This window comes from Eriocheir sinensis, chromosome 12, assembly GCF_024679095.1.
Source record: "Eriocheir sinensis breed Jianghai 21 chromosome 12, ASM2467909v1, whole genome shotgun sequence".
Lineage (NCBI taxonomy): Eukaryota > Metazoa > Arthropoda > Malacostraca > Decapoda > Varunidae > Eriocheir > Eriocheir sinensis.
Window position 1 is genome coordinate 776,049 of NC_066520.1, and position 19,087 is coordinate 795,135.

Consider the following 19,087-nt stretch of genomic DNA (forward strand, 5'->3'; position numbering starts at 1 on the left):
AATCTCCCGCGTAGGAGTGTGTTCCACACTAATTCTCACAACGCAGGATTGCCAATTGAGTGGGTTCTTCACTAAATTTGGTGGAAAATCATATCAGCCCAGCGCGGCAAATCTACAGACGAGTAACTGGTGGATGTTCTTTTTACTTTTTTTTTTTTCAAGGGCACAAAAAAAAGAAAACTATAATAAAAAAAAAGCCCGCTACTCGCTGCTCCCAAAAAAGAATCAAAAGAGGTGGCCGAAAGAAAGGTCAATTTCGGGAGGAGAGGTGTCCTGATACCCTCCTTTTGAAAGAGTTCAAGTCGTAGGCAGGAGGAAACACAGAAGAAGGAAGATTGTTCCAGAGTTTACCAGTGTGAGGGATGAAAGAGTGAAGATGCTGGTTAACTCTTGCATAAGGGGTTTGGACAGTGTAGGGATGAGCATGAGTAGAAAGTCATGTGCAGGGGCTTGGAGGGGGGAGGCATGCAGTTAGCAAGTTCAGAAGAGCAGTCAGCGTGGAAATATCGATAGAAGATAGAAAGAGAGGCGACATCGCGGCGGAATTTGAGAGGTAGAAGACTATCAGTAGGAGGAGGAGAGCTGATAAGACGAAGAGCCTTAGACTCCAGTCTGTCCAGAAGAGCTGTGTGAGTGGAGCCCCCCCCACATGTGAGATGCATACTCCATATGAGGGCAGACAAGGCCCCTGTATATGGATAGCAGCTGCGCGGGGGAGAAGAACTGGCGGAGAAGATACAGAACGCCCAACCTCGAGGAAGCTGATCAAGCGAGAGAGGAGATGTGAAGTTTCCAGTTGAGATTTTGAGTTAAGGATAGACCGAGGATGTTTAGCGTTGAAGACGGTGACAGCTGAGTGTTGTCGAAGAATAGGGGATAGGTGTTTGGAAGATTGTGTCGAGCTGATAGGTGGAGAAATTGAGTTTTTGAGGCATCGAAGGACACAAGGTTCCTTCTGCCCCAATCGGAAATGATAGCAAGGTCTGAGGTTAAGCGTTCTGCAGCCTCCAGTCTGGATTTGTGTACTTCCTGTTGCCTAATATAGCGTCATTTTTGCATAGCTTCACCTATCACCTGACTGATTCTTTCACCAAATAGTTGTAAATATTGCAGTTGGCAATGCTCCCTTGCCAGAATCTGAAGGAGTGATGTCCGCAGTTCCCTCGATATGGCTGATCATCCCGCACGCACCGATGTAAGTGTTAACATTCAACACTCCCTGAACGTGCATGTACGTTCGCAAGAGAGGCGTATGGAGTATGCATCTCATGTGTGGGGGGGCTCCACTCACACAGCTCTTCTGGACAGAGTGGAGGCAAAGGCCTCCTCATACTGATAGTCTTCTACCTCTTAAATTCCACTAAATTGCCTCTCTCTCTATCTTTCTATCGATATTTCCACGCTGACTGCTCTTCTGAACTTGCTAACTGCATGCCTCCCCCCCCTCCCATGACCCGCTGCACCTAGGCTTTCTACTCCTTGCTCATCCTGTCAAGCCTTTATATGTAAGAGTTAACCAGCATCTTCACAGTAAAAAAAAAAAAATACATAACTGACTCCTATAGATCTGGACCTCCTCTTTCCAATGGTGTTTTTGGTTTTTAGCTGTGATGAATAGTTTTTGAGATACAGAGGTTAAAATAGACCCCCCATTGGGCTCCCCGACTGTGCCTGAGGGGATAGTCGCGTCCGCACCGCGCGCAGGAAACGGGTTAAGAGTCTGTTTTTCGTCTTATCCAATAACAACTGCAAACTTACCTTTATTATTGTTAATGATCCTTCATAGTCCATAGCTGTCTTATAATATGTTACCATAGAATACAGGGCGATCAAATAACTACTATACAAAAATTCAATCGGTGGAGGATCGTCCATGCCTTGCTGTTATCCCATTTTCCCGTCGGGCGCCATTTGTATGATCTTGATCTTGATGTCACACCTGGCTTGCGATTGTATGACTAAGGAGCAGTACAAGCTACATAAAAAATCATATTGGAAAAAAATATCCATGTGTTCATTATTAATTATTAATATTAGTGAGAATAATGGGGTAAATATGATATCAGAAACTATACATCATGAATCTTGTACAAGGAGTTATTTTGCGCAACACCAGCCCGGCCGCCATTTGCTTTGTTTGCAAACCACACAACCACACCCATACAACAAACAGCTGCATGCCGCGTGTCACCAGAACCGTGTGAATTGTGTCTTGCCGAGTTGTCTGTCATAACCTACGAGTGATGGTGGGAATAATATGCTAATTATGATATCAGAAGCTGTGCATCATCAGTACGTACGGGGATGTATTTCTCACAACACCAGCCCGGCCGCCATTTTCATTGCTTTACTCAAGGACACTTATCAAGTCAAGCAGTACAGGTTACGCCAAAAATATATAAATTTCGGGAAACTGTACATTGTCAATGTTCTTTAACCGTACATATTTCTGAGCATTTTAAGAACTTTTCTTTTTTTTTTCTTCAAAATTGTTGTCTTAATGTTTGGGGTTCGCGTTATACGCCGCAAAATACAGTAAGTTTGATGAGGTGGATAGAGATGATCTCTTTTCTACTGTGAGAATGCAAGGGCTGAGAGGACATGGAAAGAAACTTAATAAAGGAACCTGTTTGAGTGACTTGAAAAAGTATAGTTTTCCACATAGAAGTGTTAACACATGGAACAGCTTGCGGGAAGAGGTGGTGGAGGTGAGCAGTGTCCAACAAATGAAGGAAAGGCTCCATGAATGTAGATATGGAGACAGGACTATCAGAGCTTAGCTCGGGCCCGGTAGACTACAAATAGGTAAATAGGTAAATACTCCTCAGCCACGGTTGCTCGTACCCCCAACCATTTTCCATCCATACGGTCAACCGACAACTTGCTCCCGGTTGGGCGTACGGGCAACTGCGGTTGCCAATAGCCCCAGCGGTTGAAGGAAAACGGTCAGTGTGACACTGCCTTCAGGAATCGCGCGTGACGACGACGGTAGGTATACGTGACCCGTATATGTCAAAGCAGTGCTAAACTCGGGCGATAATCCACAAAAGTCGTGATGGTAAGAATTTAGGACTGAGCGCGAAACTTGAGGATCGCGAAACTCGAATAGCGCAAAACTCTGGAGGGTACTGTAGTCCGTCCCATCACCGATTCAACCAATCTTTCTGGCACTCTTTGCCTTCTCAATACCCATCTTCATAATTTCCCTTGGTACTCTGTCAAATGCCTTCTCTAATATACAAAAACATGATACAGTCTGCTCCTCTCTGAAGCCCTCTCATAGTATATATTGCTTCAGTTGTTGATCTCCCAGGGCCAAAGTCAAACTGACATTTATCGATTCTTATTATCCTTCTCAGCCTCTTCTCCAAGACTTTTTCCTATACCTTCCTGCCATGCTCCAGTAACCTTAGCCCCCTAGAGTTACCACATTTCAAAGCATCTCCTTTCCCTTTAAAAATGGGTATAGTGTAGCTTCCTTTCCAGTCTTCTGGTATCTCTCCCTATTTTAATACATCACTTAACACTCTCATCAATTCCACCACTCCTTCCTTTCCTGCTGCTTTTATTAAATCTACTGTTAGCCCTGTAGGTCCTGCTGCTCTACCATTTTTCATTTCCTTATATGCTTCTATTACTTCCTCTTCCGTAACTTTTTCTTGTGGGCCTTCTACTTTTTCAGTTTCATTTATCATACATTAATTTTACTCATTCAACAGTTCCCTGTAATATTTAGTCCATCTTTACAATATCTTTTCTTTTTCCACCATGATGTTCCCTCCTTCATCTTTTACAAACTTTGCCCCAACTACATTTGCTCTCTCTCTCTTTTCATTTGTTTTGCAATTTTAACCCGGTAGCAGCGACGGGCCAGATTTGTGCCATGATATAAACCCCCCAAAATAGATGATACATAATCTGACCACAAATGCTCTGATATACATTATGAAATGGTTTGTGTGAGGGGTGATTTTTTCTCATTTTTCTCACTTGGAGGGACCATTAAGAAACATGATCCACGCTGCTACCGGGTTAAACTTCACATTTTTCAAATTTCTCCCTTCTCTCTCCCTCACCCACTCTTCTGTTGCTTTCTTCTTGACCTCCAAAGAAGATACAAAGATTAGAAGAGAAGAAAATCGGAAAAATGAAAAAGATATAATTGACAAATGCAAAGACCAACCCAAACCATTCTATAGACATGTGAACGACAAATTAAAGAATAGAGAAACAATCGATAAACTGAAAATGGATGGAACTACATATGAAGACCCAGCAGAGATGGCAGAAGTGATGAACAACAGCTTTCAAAAAGTTTTCACAAAGGAAGACGAATTTGTACAACCACCGGGCCAGGAAAGAGGAAGGGTTATGCAGGAGATACAGTTAACGGTGCAGGAGGTCAAGGAAAGCTTGAACAAGCTGGATGTAAGAAAGGCGACAGGGCCGGATGAAGTATCAGGGTGGATCCTGAAAGAATGTAGTGAGCAACTTGCAGAGAAATTCCACTCCATAATGAGCGCCTCCCTGAGTGAAGGAAGGGTACCACAAGATTGGAAGAGAGCAAACATTGTACCAATTTTTAAGGGAGGAAAGAGAGAGGACCCATTAAATTACAGACCGGTATCACTCACTAGTGTGGTTGCGAAGATATGTGAGAGGCTGGTTAAAAACAGGTGGTCAGATTTCTTAGAAAGTGAGAGAATTATCTCAGATTGCCAGTTTGGATTCAGGAGAGGGAGATCTTGTGTCACCAACTTGCTGTGTTATTACTCAAGGGTGACGGATTTAATACAAGAGAGAGAAGGCTGGGGGGATGGAGTGTACCTGGATTTGAAAAAGGCATTCGACAAAGTACCGCACAGAAGACTAATTTGGAAAATTAAAAATAGGGGTGGAGTGGGTGATGGACTGATTAAGTGGCTGGAGGACTTCCTAACTAACAGGGAAATGAGGACAATAATCAGGGACAGGGTTTCCAACTGGTGCCCAGGGAGGAGTGGGGTCCCGCAAGGTTCAGTGCTGGCACCAATAATGTTTGCTGTTTATATAAATGATATGGTGGACGGAGTGACCAGCTATGTGAGTTTGTTTGCAGATGATGCAAAGCTATTGAGACGAGTCAATGATGTGAAGGACTGTGAGGCATTGCAGAGGGACCTGGACAAAATATGGGAGTGGAGTGGTACATGGCAGATGGAGTTCAACCTTGGGAAATGTAAAAAAATAGAGTTTGGTAGGAGTGGAAGAAGATGTGAATATGATTATAAGATGGGAAGTGAGATAATATGCAGAGGAGTGGAAGAAAAAGATTTGGGAGTGACTATCTCAGAGAACATGTCACCGGACAAACACATCAACAGGACAATGGGACAAACTATGAATTTGCTGAGGAACATAAGGACGGCATTTGTGTATTTGGACGAGGAGATGATGAAGAAAATAATAGTTACAATGATAAGGCCAAGGTTGGAGTATGCAGCAGTGGTCTGGTCTCCTCACGAAAAGAAGAACATAAGAAAGCTGGAAAGAGTGCAGAGAGTGGCAACTAAGATGGTACCGGAACTTAGGGATCGGACTTATGAGGAGAGACTCAATAGCATGGGGCTCACAACCCTGGAGAGAAGAAGAGAAAGAGGAGACCTGATAGCGGTGTACAGGGTGGCGAGCGGAGTGGAGAATCTGGACAGAGAGGACCTGTGTGTGTGGAGCGAGAGAGAAACGAGAGGACATGGAAAGAAGTTGAGGGCGACCACGTGTAGGCGAGATGTGAAAAAGTTTAGCTTCCCAAACAGAAGCATTGAGCTATGGAATAGACTGGAGGAGGAGGTGGTTTGTGCAAGAAACATTCATGATTTAAAGGAGAAGTTGGACAAGAGAGGATATGGAGACGGGACAGCACGAGCGTACCTCTTTTCCCGTATATCACAACTAGGTAAATACAACTAGGTAAACATGCACACACAGGCTTTTGATAAAGTTCCACACACAAGATTACTATGGAAGCTGGAAAATAAAGGAGGTTTGAAAGGGAAAATGAAAAACTGGATGGAAAGTTACCTAAGAGGAAGAGAGATGAGAACAGTGGTAAAGGACATGAAATCAGAATGGAGAATTGTAGATAGTGGAGTGCCTCAAGGATTGGTACTGGCTTCCTCGAGGTTGGGCGTTCTGTATCGTCTCCACCAGTTCTTCTTTCCTGCACAGTTGCTATCCATATACAGTGGCCTTGTCCACCCTCGTTTGGAGTATGCCTCTCACGTGTGGGGGGCTCCACTCACACAGCTCTTCTGGACAGAGTGGAGTCTATAGCTCTTCGTCTCATCAGCTCTCCTCTTTTTCCTCTACCTCAACCTCTTAAATTATACCGCCATGTTCCCTCTCTTTCTATCTTCTATCGATATTTTCACACTGACTGCTCTTCTGAACTTGCTAACTGCATGCCTCCCCCCCTCCCGTGGCCTCACCACACACAACTTTCTACTCAAGCTCATCCTTATACTGTCCAAGCCCCTTATGCAAGAGTTAACCAGCATATTTACTCTTTCTCCTGCCTACGACTTGAAGTCTTTCAAGAGGAGGGTATCAGGACACCTCTCCTCCCGAAACTGACTTCTCTTTTGGCCACTCCTCTCCAATCTTATTAGGGACAATAAGTAGCAGGCTTTTTTTTTTTCATTATTTTTTTTAAGCCCTTGATCTGTCTCCTTTGCTGTAAAAAAAAAAATATATATATAAAAATTCCTGGTATATATAAATGATATGCCGGAGAAAGTAAGCAGTTATATGAGCCTGTTTGCAGACGATGCAAAATTGCTGAGACATGTAAGAAACAGTAAAGACTGTGAAATTCTGCAAGAGGACCTGAATAAGATTTGGGACTGGAGTATGAAATGGGAGATGGAGTTCAATGTGAAGAAATGTCATGTAATGGAAATGGGAAAGCGTGAAGGGAGACCAAAATGGACATAATATTATAGAATGGGAGATGGAGAAATATTAAAAAAAAGTTCAAGGAGAGAGAGATCTGTGAGTGACAATACAAGATAATCAACAGCCTGCGAATCATGTAAATAGGATATTCGGTGATACGTGTAGAATGGTAAGAATTATAGGATTAGCATTCCACTACATGGATAAGGATATGATGAAAAAGATAATAACCACTATGATTAGACCAAAATTGGAATATGCAGAAACGGTGTGGTCTCCCCATAAGAAGAAACACATAAAGAAACTAGAAAGAATACAAAGGATGGCAACGAAAATGGTTCCAGAACTGGAGGGATTGACATATGAAGAAAGGTTAAAGGAAATGGACCTGCCAACAATGGAACAAAGAAGAGAAAGGGGAGACGTAATACAAATTTATAAACTATTGATTAAAATGGAGGAAGTAGACAATGAGGAGTTACTACTAAGAGAAGGAAGAAATGTCAGCAACACACGAGGGCACAGTAAAAAGTTGAGGAAAGGAAGATGCCAGAGAGACAAAAAGAAATATAGCTTCCCGTAAAGAAACATAGAGGTTTGGAACAGACTAAGTTAGGATATAGTATCAGCGAAGAGTGTGCACAACTTTAACCTTTATACCCCGTGATAAAATGAGCGGGCGGGTTTAAGTTAAATACATAAAAACGGGTGACTAATGTTAGTAGGTGTTCCCTTGCTTACCATAGTGTTCAGTCAAATTATTATAACAAATACTGGGACAATTATATATCATTTGAAAGCTTAGAAGTTGCTCTTTGCTGTGGTATAATGACAAATGATCAAATGGAACTTATATATTCCTCTAAATGGGAAACCTCCAGTATCATCTCACACTCGTCATCTGACTTCATCCTCATGGCACACTCCGCCCTTATCTAGGGCAATTTGAAGACAAAAAAACAATTCTCACGTATTGTCATGTATCATACCACGTGCCTGAAACACTTATTTACTCATGGAAGTACATATATATCTGCTATCGTGCCTAGAAATGGGTAAGAAAATGATAAAATACAGCACACATCATGACCGTGTACTCACCGCGGGAAAATCTGGAGCCGGAATAAAACCTAAACAAATAGTTGTAAAAGCTGGAGCGTGATTGGTCAAGCATCCAGCATGTTGAAAACAAAAGGGCCAATGATAGGGCTTGATGTATGATGCATAGCCTCAAACATAAACAAACTGTGTGGCATAAAATAAGCACAATATTTGAAGAGCGCCACGACCGTGGCGTGACGGAGTCTAACGTAAAAGCCACGATCATGCCTGACAGAGTATAACGGTTAAGGAAAAGCTGGACAAATACAGAAAAGGAGACGGGACCACAGAAGCGTAAGCCCAGGCCCTGTAAACCTACAACTAGGTAAATACACACCGCTCCACTGGCTCAACTGGTTAGAGCGCTGCTCTGCCAGGCTAAACAGCCTGACAGGCTGTGGTTCGAGCATGCTCAAGCCAGATTCTTTCCGTTGACTAGGAGTGGTTACAGTTCCCCCTTGAACAAGGGGGATAGGGGGTGTGGTGTGGGAGGTCTTGGCAGTACCCAAAGATCGACTATAAAGAGCACTTGCTCATGTCGGGAGGGTATGTACTGCCAATTGCGAATCCAACTCGTGATCAGGCCGTGGTGAATTACACACACACACACACACACACACACACACACACACACACACAAACAAACAAACAAACAAACAAACACACACACACACACACACACACACACACACACACACACACACAAACAAACAAACAAACAAACAAACAAACACACACACACACACACACACACACACAAACAAACACACACACAGTTGGATAAGAGCAGATATGGAGGCGGGACAGTGTGAGCGTAGCTCTTTTCCCGTATGTCACAATTAGGTAAATACACACACACACACACACACACACACACACAAGTTCACAACCTAACAAAGAACTCAAAACCTTACTAGTTAGCTGCTCAAAAATAGCAGTGAGCAGATTCAGAAAATGATTGTTGACAGGTGGCAGCCTCTTCAGGGGCGGCAATTCATCCTCACGGCAATCAGCTTTGCAGTGGCCGTCCTTCTGACAAGAACCACAGATGAGTGGCGGCTTCAGTCCCAAGGTGAGGAACCTTTCTTCAAATCTGAAATTTTCAAAGAATGTTTTGAAAGACAACCAATCGTTGATTCCATCAAGTTCTTTTGGAATATTTATCTAGCACAAGACCCTGAATTTGGGATGCATTATCAATTATACCAGAGCATTTACTAGTTAGAATCAAATCTGCCACTTAGCCCTTTCAATACGTGATGCAGACGTCAGCGTCACAGTATGGAAAGGGTTAAGAGGAAATGGAGGAGGATTAATCCTCTTCTCAACCTCTTAATCCTCTCCCATTTCCTCTTAATCCCTTTCTAAACCTCTGAAGAGGAAATGGAAGAGGATTAAGAGGTTTAGAAGAGGATTAATCCTCTTCCATTTCCTCTTAACCCTTTCCATACTGTGACGCCGACGTCTGCGTCACCGTATTGGAAGGGTTAATAGTGAGCCACACCATGAGGTGGTGAGGCACATCAAGCAAAGAACAGAAAAACAGGTGAACGTATTTTTTTTTACTTATTTATTTATTTACATATTCTTTATTTTTACAACAAAGGAGGCAGCTCAAGGGCACACAAAAAAAGAAACATTAATAAAAAAAGCCTGCTACTCGCTGCTCCTAAAAAGAATCATACGAGGTGGCCGAAAGATAGGTCAACTTCAGGAGGAGAGGTGTCCTGATACCCTTCTCTTGAAAGAGTTCAAGTCGTAGGCAGGAGGAAATACAGATGAAGGAAGATTGTTCCAGAGTTTACCAGCGTGAGGGATGAAAGAGTGAAGATGCTGGTTAACTCTTGCATAAGGGGTTTGGACAGTATAGGGATGGGCTAGAGTGGACAGTCAAGTGCAGCGAGGCTGCAGGAGGGGGGGAGGCATGCAGTTAGCAAGTTCAGAAGAGCAGTCAGCATGAAAATATCGATAGAATATAGAAATAGAGGCAACATGGCGGAGGAATTTAAGAGGTAGAAGACTATCAGTAAGAAGAGGAGAGCTGATGAGACGAAGAGCCTTAGACTTCACTCTGTCCAGGAGAGTTGTGTGAGTGGAGCCCCCCCACACTTGAGATGCATACTCCATACGAGGGCGGACAAGGCTCCTATAAATGGAAAGCATCTGTAAAGGGGAGAAGAACTGGCGGAGACAATACAGAACACCCAACCTTGAGGAAGCTGATTTAGTGAGAGAAGAGATGTGGTTTCCAGCTGAGATTTTGAGCTAAGGATAGACCGAGGATGTTTAGTGTTGAAGAAGGTGACAGCCGAGTGTTGTCGAAGAATATGGGAAAGGTGTTTGGAAGACTGTGTCGAGATATTGAGTGGATAGGTTATTACTGGATATTTACAAGTGCCTGTTTTTCCATTTTGGGCTTATCTTTTAACATTCTTACTTTACATATGTGTTCAACAAACATTGAAGCACATTCATGTTTGAAATTTCACACTTCCTTGAGTTTTAAAAATGTACTAGAATATTACAAAAGGAGACTCATGATGTAGAATAATAATAAAGAAATATGATGCACACACTTTATAGCCGTTACCCCTCTGAATGTCACTGTCTCCGCCATGTTTGTTTACATCTCAAAGCAGTACCCTCGAGTCTATAAGACGGACCAATTCTGGTACGTCCCAGCAAATAATAAGGGCTTTAAATGTAAAGTATTGGGATTTGATAAGGCTCTGAATTCACGTGAAACTTTAATAATGACCTGATAGCACCTATTACTCTAACTAAATTATTGTAGGTAATTTCTACTTGGTTCTCCTGGGGATTGGATTCCAATCCACAGTTATGGCTCCCATCTAATCCTAAGGCTCCCAATTTACTTCTTTGAGGAGTCTTCTAAGCCCCTCGTAATTGGCTCTTCTGAAATCTGGCACCAACACGGGGTTGAGTTTGGAGGTCACCACCCAATCTGAATTAGACCTAATCTCCCTGTGGTCACTACAACCCAGCTCTCTCCCCACCTCCACCTCACTAATCATATTATCATTGTTAGTTAGGACTAAGGGCCGTATTTACAAGTCAAACCCGAGAAGTTCAGGTCCCTACAAAGGTTGGTTTAGGGGCCGCATTACAAGTCCAATCCAAGAAGTTTGGGGTCCCTACAGAGTTATTCATCCCAAACTCTGTAGGGACCCCAAACTTCTCGGATTGGACATGTAGTATGGCCCCTAAGCCGACCTTTGTAGGGACCCCAAACTTCTTGGGTTTGACTTGTAGTACAGCCCTATGTCTAAAATGTTAGCTCTTCTGGTGGGCTCAGTAACAGCCTGCTTGCGAAAATTATCATATAGTATTTTAAGAAAATCCTCGGATTCTAGATCACCCACCACGTCTTCCCAGTCTATATTCCTATAGTTGAAATCCCCCATTATGCAGACATTTTTGTTCCTGTTCACCCTGCCAAGCTCTCATAGTAATATGCCAGAGATTGGCAGGGCGAAGAACTAAAATGTCTGCATGATTGAGGATTTCAGCTATAAGAAGGAAGGTGTGGTGGATTATCTAGAATCCAAGGATTTTCTTATGGTACTACAAGATAATCTTCTCAAGCCGAGACAAAGAACCTGAGATAGGGAAAAAAGTGCAGACAGATTAGGACAGAGAGCAGCTGAGAAGCTGCCCCTCCCCCAAACACTGAGGCAGCCGTCTGAACACGGCGTGCTCTCATGCTCAAAAGTTACACCTTCCTCACCTTGCCACAGATACATCTCTCAACCCAGAGATTTTGACTTTTTTTGCATTCTGAAGACAAAGAATGTATAAGTCTTTTGCTGTTTAGTTTAACAAGAAAAAGGCATGGAGACCTGCTTAACTGCGACTTGAAAACAAGCAATTTTTGGCAATATATCAATCCTCCCCGCATAATATAAATAAGTTGGATAGTAGAAAATCATGATGAGGTAGAAATATCTATGAATTTGCATTTAAAGAAATGTAAAGGATTTTTTTTCAATGACAACTGGTCCAAGTCATCACTGACCTGAAGAGAAGGTCTTCCTCCTTGACCTGCTGCATCAGTCTGGCTGCTTGACTTGGCGTCACAAAGTATAATGTTGCTGTCAAATCTTCTAGAATGTTTTCACTTCCTTCTTCTTGAGAGCTCAAGGCGTTGGGGCTTGTTGAGTCATTGGGCTCTTCTTGCATGTCCTAAAGAATCCTTTCATATTAGACAAATTGTTCAAATCAATATCAAAACATAAAATAAAGGTCCAGATCAATCAGAACTTCAAAATGGTCGTGTACTGTATTTTGCGGCATATAACGCGCACCTTTTTCACTTAAAAAATGCCTGAAAGTTTAGCCCTGCGCGTTATATGCCGAAGGTACAAATACGTATTGATTATTTTTTTTCTTTGGGTTGTTTTAAGGGTCTTTTTTTTGTCTTGTCCAATAAAAACTGTAAACTTACCTTTATTAATGTTTAAGATCCTTCATAGTCCATAGCTGTCTTATAATATGTTACCAAAGAAAACAGGGCGATCAAATAACCAGTATAAATAAAAAATAATGAAAGTGGTGGAGGATTGCCATCCCGCTTCTCCGTCGACCCGACCCGGCTGCCATTTGCATTGTTTTGTTTGACAGAGGTGCACTGTTGCCAATTCGCACAGTACAAGCTACATAAAAAAATCATATTGGAAAAAAAATATATCCATAGTAGTCTGTCACAACCTACAAGTGATAGGGAGAATAATGGGGTAAATATGATATCAGAAACTGTACATCATCAGTCTTGTAGGAGGAGATATTTCGCGCAACACCAGCCCAGCTGCCATTTGCATTGTTTGCAAACCACACAACCACACCCATACAACAAACAGCTGCATGCCGCGTGTCACCAGAACCGGGTGAATTGTGTCTTGCTTAGTTGTCTGTCATAACCTACGAGTGATGGTGGGAATAATATGCTAATTATGATATCAGAAGCTGTGCATCATCAGTATGTACGGGGATGTATTTCTCACAACACCAGCCCGGCCGCCATTTTCATTGCTTTACTCAAGGACACTTGTCAATTCAAGCAGTACAGGTTACGCCAAAAAATATACAAATTTAGGGAAACTGTACATTGTCAATGTTCTTTAACCATACATGTTTCTGAGCATTTCAAGAACTTTTTTTTCCAAAACTGTTGTCTTAAAGTTTGGGGTGCGCGTTATACGCTGATGCGCATTGCACACCGCAAAATACGGTAAATAAGGAACCATTTTATACCCAAAGCTGTACTAAGAACATATTTGGACGTTCCTGGAGAGTAACACCCACATAGAGCTTTGACCTACTTTCCAAAGTGGGTCAGACTCCAGGTCAAGGTAACACCTGTCAACACCTCACCATCTCAAGCCGGCGTCCCGCCAGGCACAAGAACATATGGAGTCTGCATGGGGCTGGTCATGTAAACCTAACCTCACCTATCCTCACTGTCCTTGAATTAATCTAACCTTATCTTAACTCCTTCACTGCGGCCGGGCCAAAACAGCGCCCCGCGCCGTATCCAAGAACACTGTGCGCGCCAAATTTCAAATGTCACTATTGAATATGACTAAGTTTTCAGCCATAAACTCAACATAATCATCATGTATTATAATTGAAAACAAGTTAATTGATAATTTTGAGATGTAAGCATATATATACAGAGATGAAATAACTCATATACTTGCTAAAGCGAGCCAGGACACAGTATGCACATCCTTGGATATGGTACGGTGCAGGTAAGGACACAGTATACACGTCCTCGTGTTGAAGGGGTTAACCTCTTCAGTCCGGGGACGTCTCAATACGTCCTGCCTGCCGCAGCATGCAGCAATTAAGATACGTTGTATCTTAATTAGTTTATCATAATGAGTAAGCCATTTTCTGTGAGTTGTCATCTTTAGAAAATTGTTGTAGATAATTATGCAATCTAATTTGAAGCCTGTTAAGTTATTTAAAATTCATAAATTACAGTTTTTGCATGTTTCTGCTCTAAATCACTTCATTTTCTCTATGTAAAATAAATAAATAAATAAATAAAAGTGCTTGAAATTGTAACTTGTAACAAGAAAACACTTGCACACACACACACACACACACACACACACACCATACGCATTGAGAACCGAACCGAGCCCGAGATGGATTTGTTTACGCCACCATCACATAAACAAGAACTAGCGGCTGATTTCTCCGGATTCGAGGAAAACAGTGAGTTGCAAAATAGACTATTGCAGAGAAGGGTGAAAGGGTTGGAGAGTGATTTTGAAGTGGTGATGAAGATGGTGAGTGAGTTGAGAAGGGAGAGAGAGGACGACAAGAGAAGGATAAATGATTTAGAAGCAGAAGTGAAGGAACTCAACATTCAGTTGATAAAATGCTCCGAGGGGATAAAGAATAACGTGGATTCGGTGGAAAAGATGAATAAGGAGCAGAATCAGTGGGAGGAGAAGCGAAGGGATGAAAAAGTGGAAGTGGAGCAAAGAGTTAAGAATTTGGAACAGAAAGTTGATAATGGTGGAGAGATGGTGCAGAGTGGGAGTGTACAGAGCTTTAAGGAGATTGTGGAGGAGCACTTGGAGGAGAGGATGGCTGAGAAGGTGGTGAAGGTAATCAAAGAAAACGAGGCACTGGTAAGAGGCACGGTGGAGAAATAGAAGAGCATCATTGTGTTCGGGGTCAAGGAGGAGAAGACCCAGAACAAATCTGTGAGGGAAAACAACTTGAAGGATGTAGCGAGGAAGATCGTACAGAGGGTACAAGAAGAGGGAAGCGACTTGGAAAAAGAAATAGATGACTGTCATAGGATTGGCAAATACAATGGAGAAAGAGATAGACCAATTAGGATTCAATTCAAGGCACAGAGCGAAGCAGAAGAGGCCCTGGCAGGAGCTTGGATGCTAGCGGGAGAAGAAGACACCAAAATGATGTGGCTGAGGAAAGATCTGAATGAACAAGAGAGAGACAAGCTCAATGAACTTAGAGGTGAGGTTCGTGATTTAAATGAGAAGAGATCGGAAGAAGAGAAGAAGGAGTTTTTTGGAGAGTAATGGATATGAAAGTGAGGAAGTGGTTCATGGTGAGGAGAGGAAGGAGAGAAAAAGTCTAACAGGAAAGGAGGAAGGATGGAAAGTGTCATATATCAATGGAATAATGTCATCGTGGATAGTTTAACGACTATTTGAGAGACAAAGAACCTGATATTGTGGGGCTGACGGAAACCAAGTTGTGTGACCCAATTGAGGTGGTGGGGATTGGAGAAGGTGCATACAATATATGGAGGAGAGACAGAAAGAGAAAACAGGGAGGAGGTGTGATGTTGATGGTAAGGAAAGGCATTAGGGTGGAGAAGGTGATTGAGGGTGAAGGCTTGGCAGAGGTACTGAAAGTGGAAACTGTGGGTGCTGAAGGAAGAAGGAGGCAGTATGTAGTAGGGTATGTGCCACCAAGAACCAATGCATGGAAGGCCCGAGAATATGAAGTAATGATACAGGACACGGTGAGTTGCCTGGATGGAATGTTAAGAGAGAGTGAGAGAATAATTTTGATGGGTGATTTTAATTGCAAAGAGGTAGAATGGGAGGATTGGCGGACGCAGGGAACAGAAGAGTCGTGGGGAGGAAGACTCCTGCAACTGGCAATGGAACATGTGCTGACGCAATGGATTAAGGAACATACTAGATTCGGGAAAGAAGGAGAGGCATCAAGATTAGACCTGGTTTTTAGCAAGGAACCGGAAGTAATAGAAAATATTAAAAGAGACTGCCCAATAGCTAAGAGTGACCATGCGATTGTGGAATTTGAAGTAAAAGAAAAGAGAAGGATCGACCAAAAAGAGGATCATAAAATAGGGAGAAGAAACTACTGTAAGGCAGACTTTGTTAGCATGAGAACTTTTTTTGAGAATGCAAATTGGAGTGGGCTGTACAAAGCCAGGAGTACGCAAGACAAGTGGGAGGAGTTTTTAAAGCTGTACAAGGAAGCCGAGAATAGATATGTCCCTAAGGTAACCAAAAGGGATGTTGGTAAAAAGGAGAGGTTTAACAAAAGATGCGAGGCAGCTAGAAAAAGAAAGGAGGAAGCCTGGAAGGGATGGAGGAGACGAGGAAGAATCAACGCGTGGAACAATTTCAAACAAGCAAGGAATGAACATACAAAGATTAGAAGAGAAGAAAAACGGAAATATGAAAAAGATATAATAGACAAGTGCAAAGACCAACCCAAACTATTCTATAGACATGTGAACGACAAATTAAAGAATAGAGAAACAATCAATAAACTGAAAATGGATGGAACTGCATATGAAGACCCAGCAGAGATGGCAGAAGTGATGAACAACAGCTTCCATAGAGTTTTTACAAAGGAAGACGAATTTGTACAACCACCGGGCCAGGAAAGAGGAAGGGTTATGCAGGAGATACAGTTAACGGTGCAGGAGGTCAAGGAAAGCTTGAACAAGCTGGATGTAAGAAAGGCGACAGGGCCGGATGAAGTATCAGGGTGGATCCTGAAAGAATGTAGTGAGCAACTTGCAGAGAAATTCCACTCCATAATGAGCGCCTCCCTGAGTGAAGGAAGGGTACCACAAGATTGGAAGAGAGCAAACATGGTACCAATTTATAAAGGAGGAAAGAGAGAGGACCCATTAAATTACAGACCGGTATCACTCACTAGTGTGGTTGCGAAGATATGTGAGAGGCTGGTTAAAAACAGGTAGTCGGATTTTTTAGAAAGTGAGATAATTATCTCAGATTGCCAGTTTGGATTCAGGAGAGGGAGATCTTGTGTCACCAACTTGTTGTGTTATTACTCAAGGGTGACAGATTTAATACAAGAGAGAGAAGGCTGGGGGGATGGAGTGTACCTGGATTTGAAAAAGGCATTCGACAAAGTACCGCACAGAAGACTAATTTGGAAAATTAAAAATAGGGGTGGAGTGGGTGATGGACTGATTAAGTGGCTGGAGGACTTCCTTACAAACAGGGAAATGAGGACAATAATCAGGGACAGGGTTTCCAACTGGTGCCCAGGGAGGAGTGGGGTCCCGCAAGGTTCAGTGCTGGCACCAATAATGTTTGCTGTTTATATAAATGATATGGTGGACGGAGTGACCAGCTATGTGAGTTTGTTTGCAGATGATGCAAAGCTTTGAGACGAGTCAATGATGTGAAGGACTGTGAGGCATTGCAGAGGGACCTGGACAAAATATGGGAGTGGAGTGGTACATGGCAGATGGAGTTCAACCTTGGGAAATGTAAAACCATAGAGTTTGGTAGGAGTGGAAGAAGATGTGAATATGATTATAAGATGGGAAGTGAGATAATATGCAGAGGAGTGGAAGAAAAAGATTTGGGAGTGACTGTCTCAGAGAACATGTCACCGGACAAACACATCAACAGGATAACGGGACAAACTATGAATTTGCTGAGGAACATAAGGACGGCATTTGTGTATTTGGACGAGGAGATGATGAAGAAAATAATAGTTACAATGATAAGGCCAAGGTTGGAGTATGCAGCAGTGGTCTGGCCTCCTCATGAAAAGAAGAACATAAGAAAGCTGGAAAGAGTACAGAGAGCAGCAACTAAGATGGTACCGGAACTTAGGGATCGGACTTACGAGGGGAGACTCAATAGCATGGGCCTCACAACCCTGGAGAAAAGAAAAGAGGAGACCTGCTAGTGGTGTACAGGGTGGCGAGCAGGGTGGAGAATCTGGACAGAGAGGACCTGTGTGTGTGGAGCGAGAGAGAAACGAGAGGACATGGAAAGAAGTTGAGGGCGACCACGTGTAGGCGAGATGTGAAAAAGTTTAGCTTCCTAAACAGAAGCATTGAGCCATGGAATGGACTGGAGGAGGAGGTGGTTTGTGCAAGAAACATTCATGATTTTAAGGAAAAGTTGGATAGGGGAGGATATGGAGACGGGACAGCGCGAGTGTAGCTCTTTTCCCATATGTCACAACTAGGTAAATACAACTAGGTAATACACACACAAACACAAGAGAGAGAGAGAGAGAGAGAGAGAGAGAGAGAGAATGGCAGGTGTTTGCCTCTCACTTTCAAACCTTCTTCTCTCCACAATCTCTCTCTCCCCCTCACCACCCTACCCCCAGCCTCCATACTCTCACCTGTCCGTGCTTGTGTGCAGTGGTGAGGTGTTTTCCATCCCACACTCCTTCCTTCCCTCTCCTCCACTTTTCCTATCAGTGTTAATATTAGGGAATAAATTCAGTGAATTTATGTCATTTACTGACTATTGCAAATTTACTTGTACCCTTAAGGAGCCTTTGTGCAACTTTAACCTTTGAATCTCCAGCGCACGGGCAGCCCGGATAGGACCTTGTGTGCAAGTAGATACCCCGAGGGGGAGCGGCTTAACCCTTTCATTGCTAAACGCTCACAGCGAGCGTTAGGCGTATTTGCTGGTGGTGCTAAACGCTTGCTGCGAGCTCCACCCACACTCAAATCTCCCGTGTAAGAGAGTGTTCCAACACTAATTTTCACAATGCAGGATTGCCAATTGAGTGGGTTCTTCACTAAATTTGGTGGAAAATCTTATCAGCCCAGCGCGGCAAATGTACGGACGAGTAACTGGTGGATGTTCTTGCCCAATACAGCGCCATTTTTGCATAGCTTCACCTATCACCTGACTGATTCTTTGACCAAATAGTTGTAAATATTGCAGTTGGCAATGTTCCCTTGCCAGAATCTTAAGGAAAGATGTCCACAGTTCCCTCAGTACGGCTGATCGTCCCACACGCACCGACGTAAGTGTTAACATTCAACACTCCCTGAACGTGCATGTACGTTCGCAAGAGAGGCATACATAACTGACTCCTATAGATCTGGACCTCCTCTTTCCAATGGTGTTTTTGGTTTTTAGCTGTGATGAATAGTTTTTGAGATACAGAGGTTAAAATAGACCCCCCATTGGGCTCCCCGACTGTACCTGAGGGGATAGTCGCGTCCGCACCGCACGCAAGGAAAGGGTTAAAGGTATCCATCACATGAGAACTCACTATG

The 19,087-nt window shown here is 43.0% G+C and overlaps 2 protein-coding genes across 2 annotated transcripts in view; one reads left to right on the top strand and one right to left on the bottom strand.

Moving 5' to 3' along the window:
- The window catches only part of LOC126997278 (terminal uridylyltransferase 7-like), a gene marked incomplete in the record, with an annotated part of 169,407 nt that overhangs the window by 48,505 nt on the left and 101,815 nt on the right, over positions 1–19,087 (bottom strand). Inside the window, 2 exon segments of the mRNA XM_050858270.1 lie at positions 8,949–9,127; positions 12,071–12,237. Of these exon segments, the coding sequence (XP_050714227.1) occupies positions 8,949–9,127; positions 12,071–12,237 (346 nt within the window).
- LOC126997279 (uncharacterized) overlaps positions 12,254–19,087 on the top strand; it is a 58,405-nt gene continuing 51,571 nt past the window's right edge. Inside the window, exon 1 of the mRNA XM_050858271.1 lies at positions 12,254–17,924. Coding sequence (XP_050714228.1) covers positions 15,380–16,780 — 1,401 coding nt within the window. The 5' untranslated portion in view covers positions 12,254–15,379 and the 3' untranslated portion in view covers positions 16,781–17,924. The remainder of the gene's footprint in view (positions 17,925–19,087) is intronic.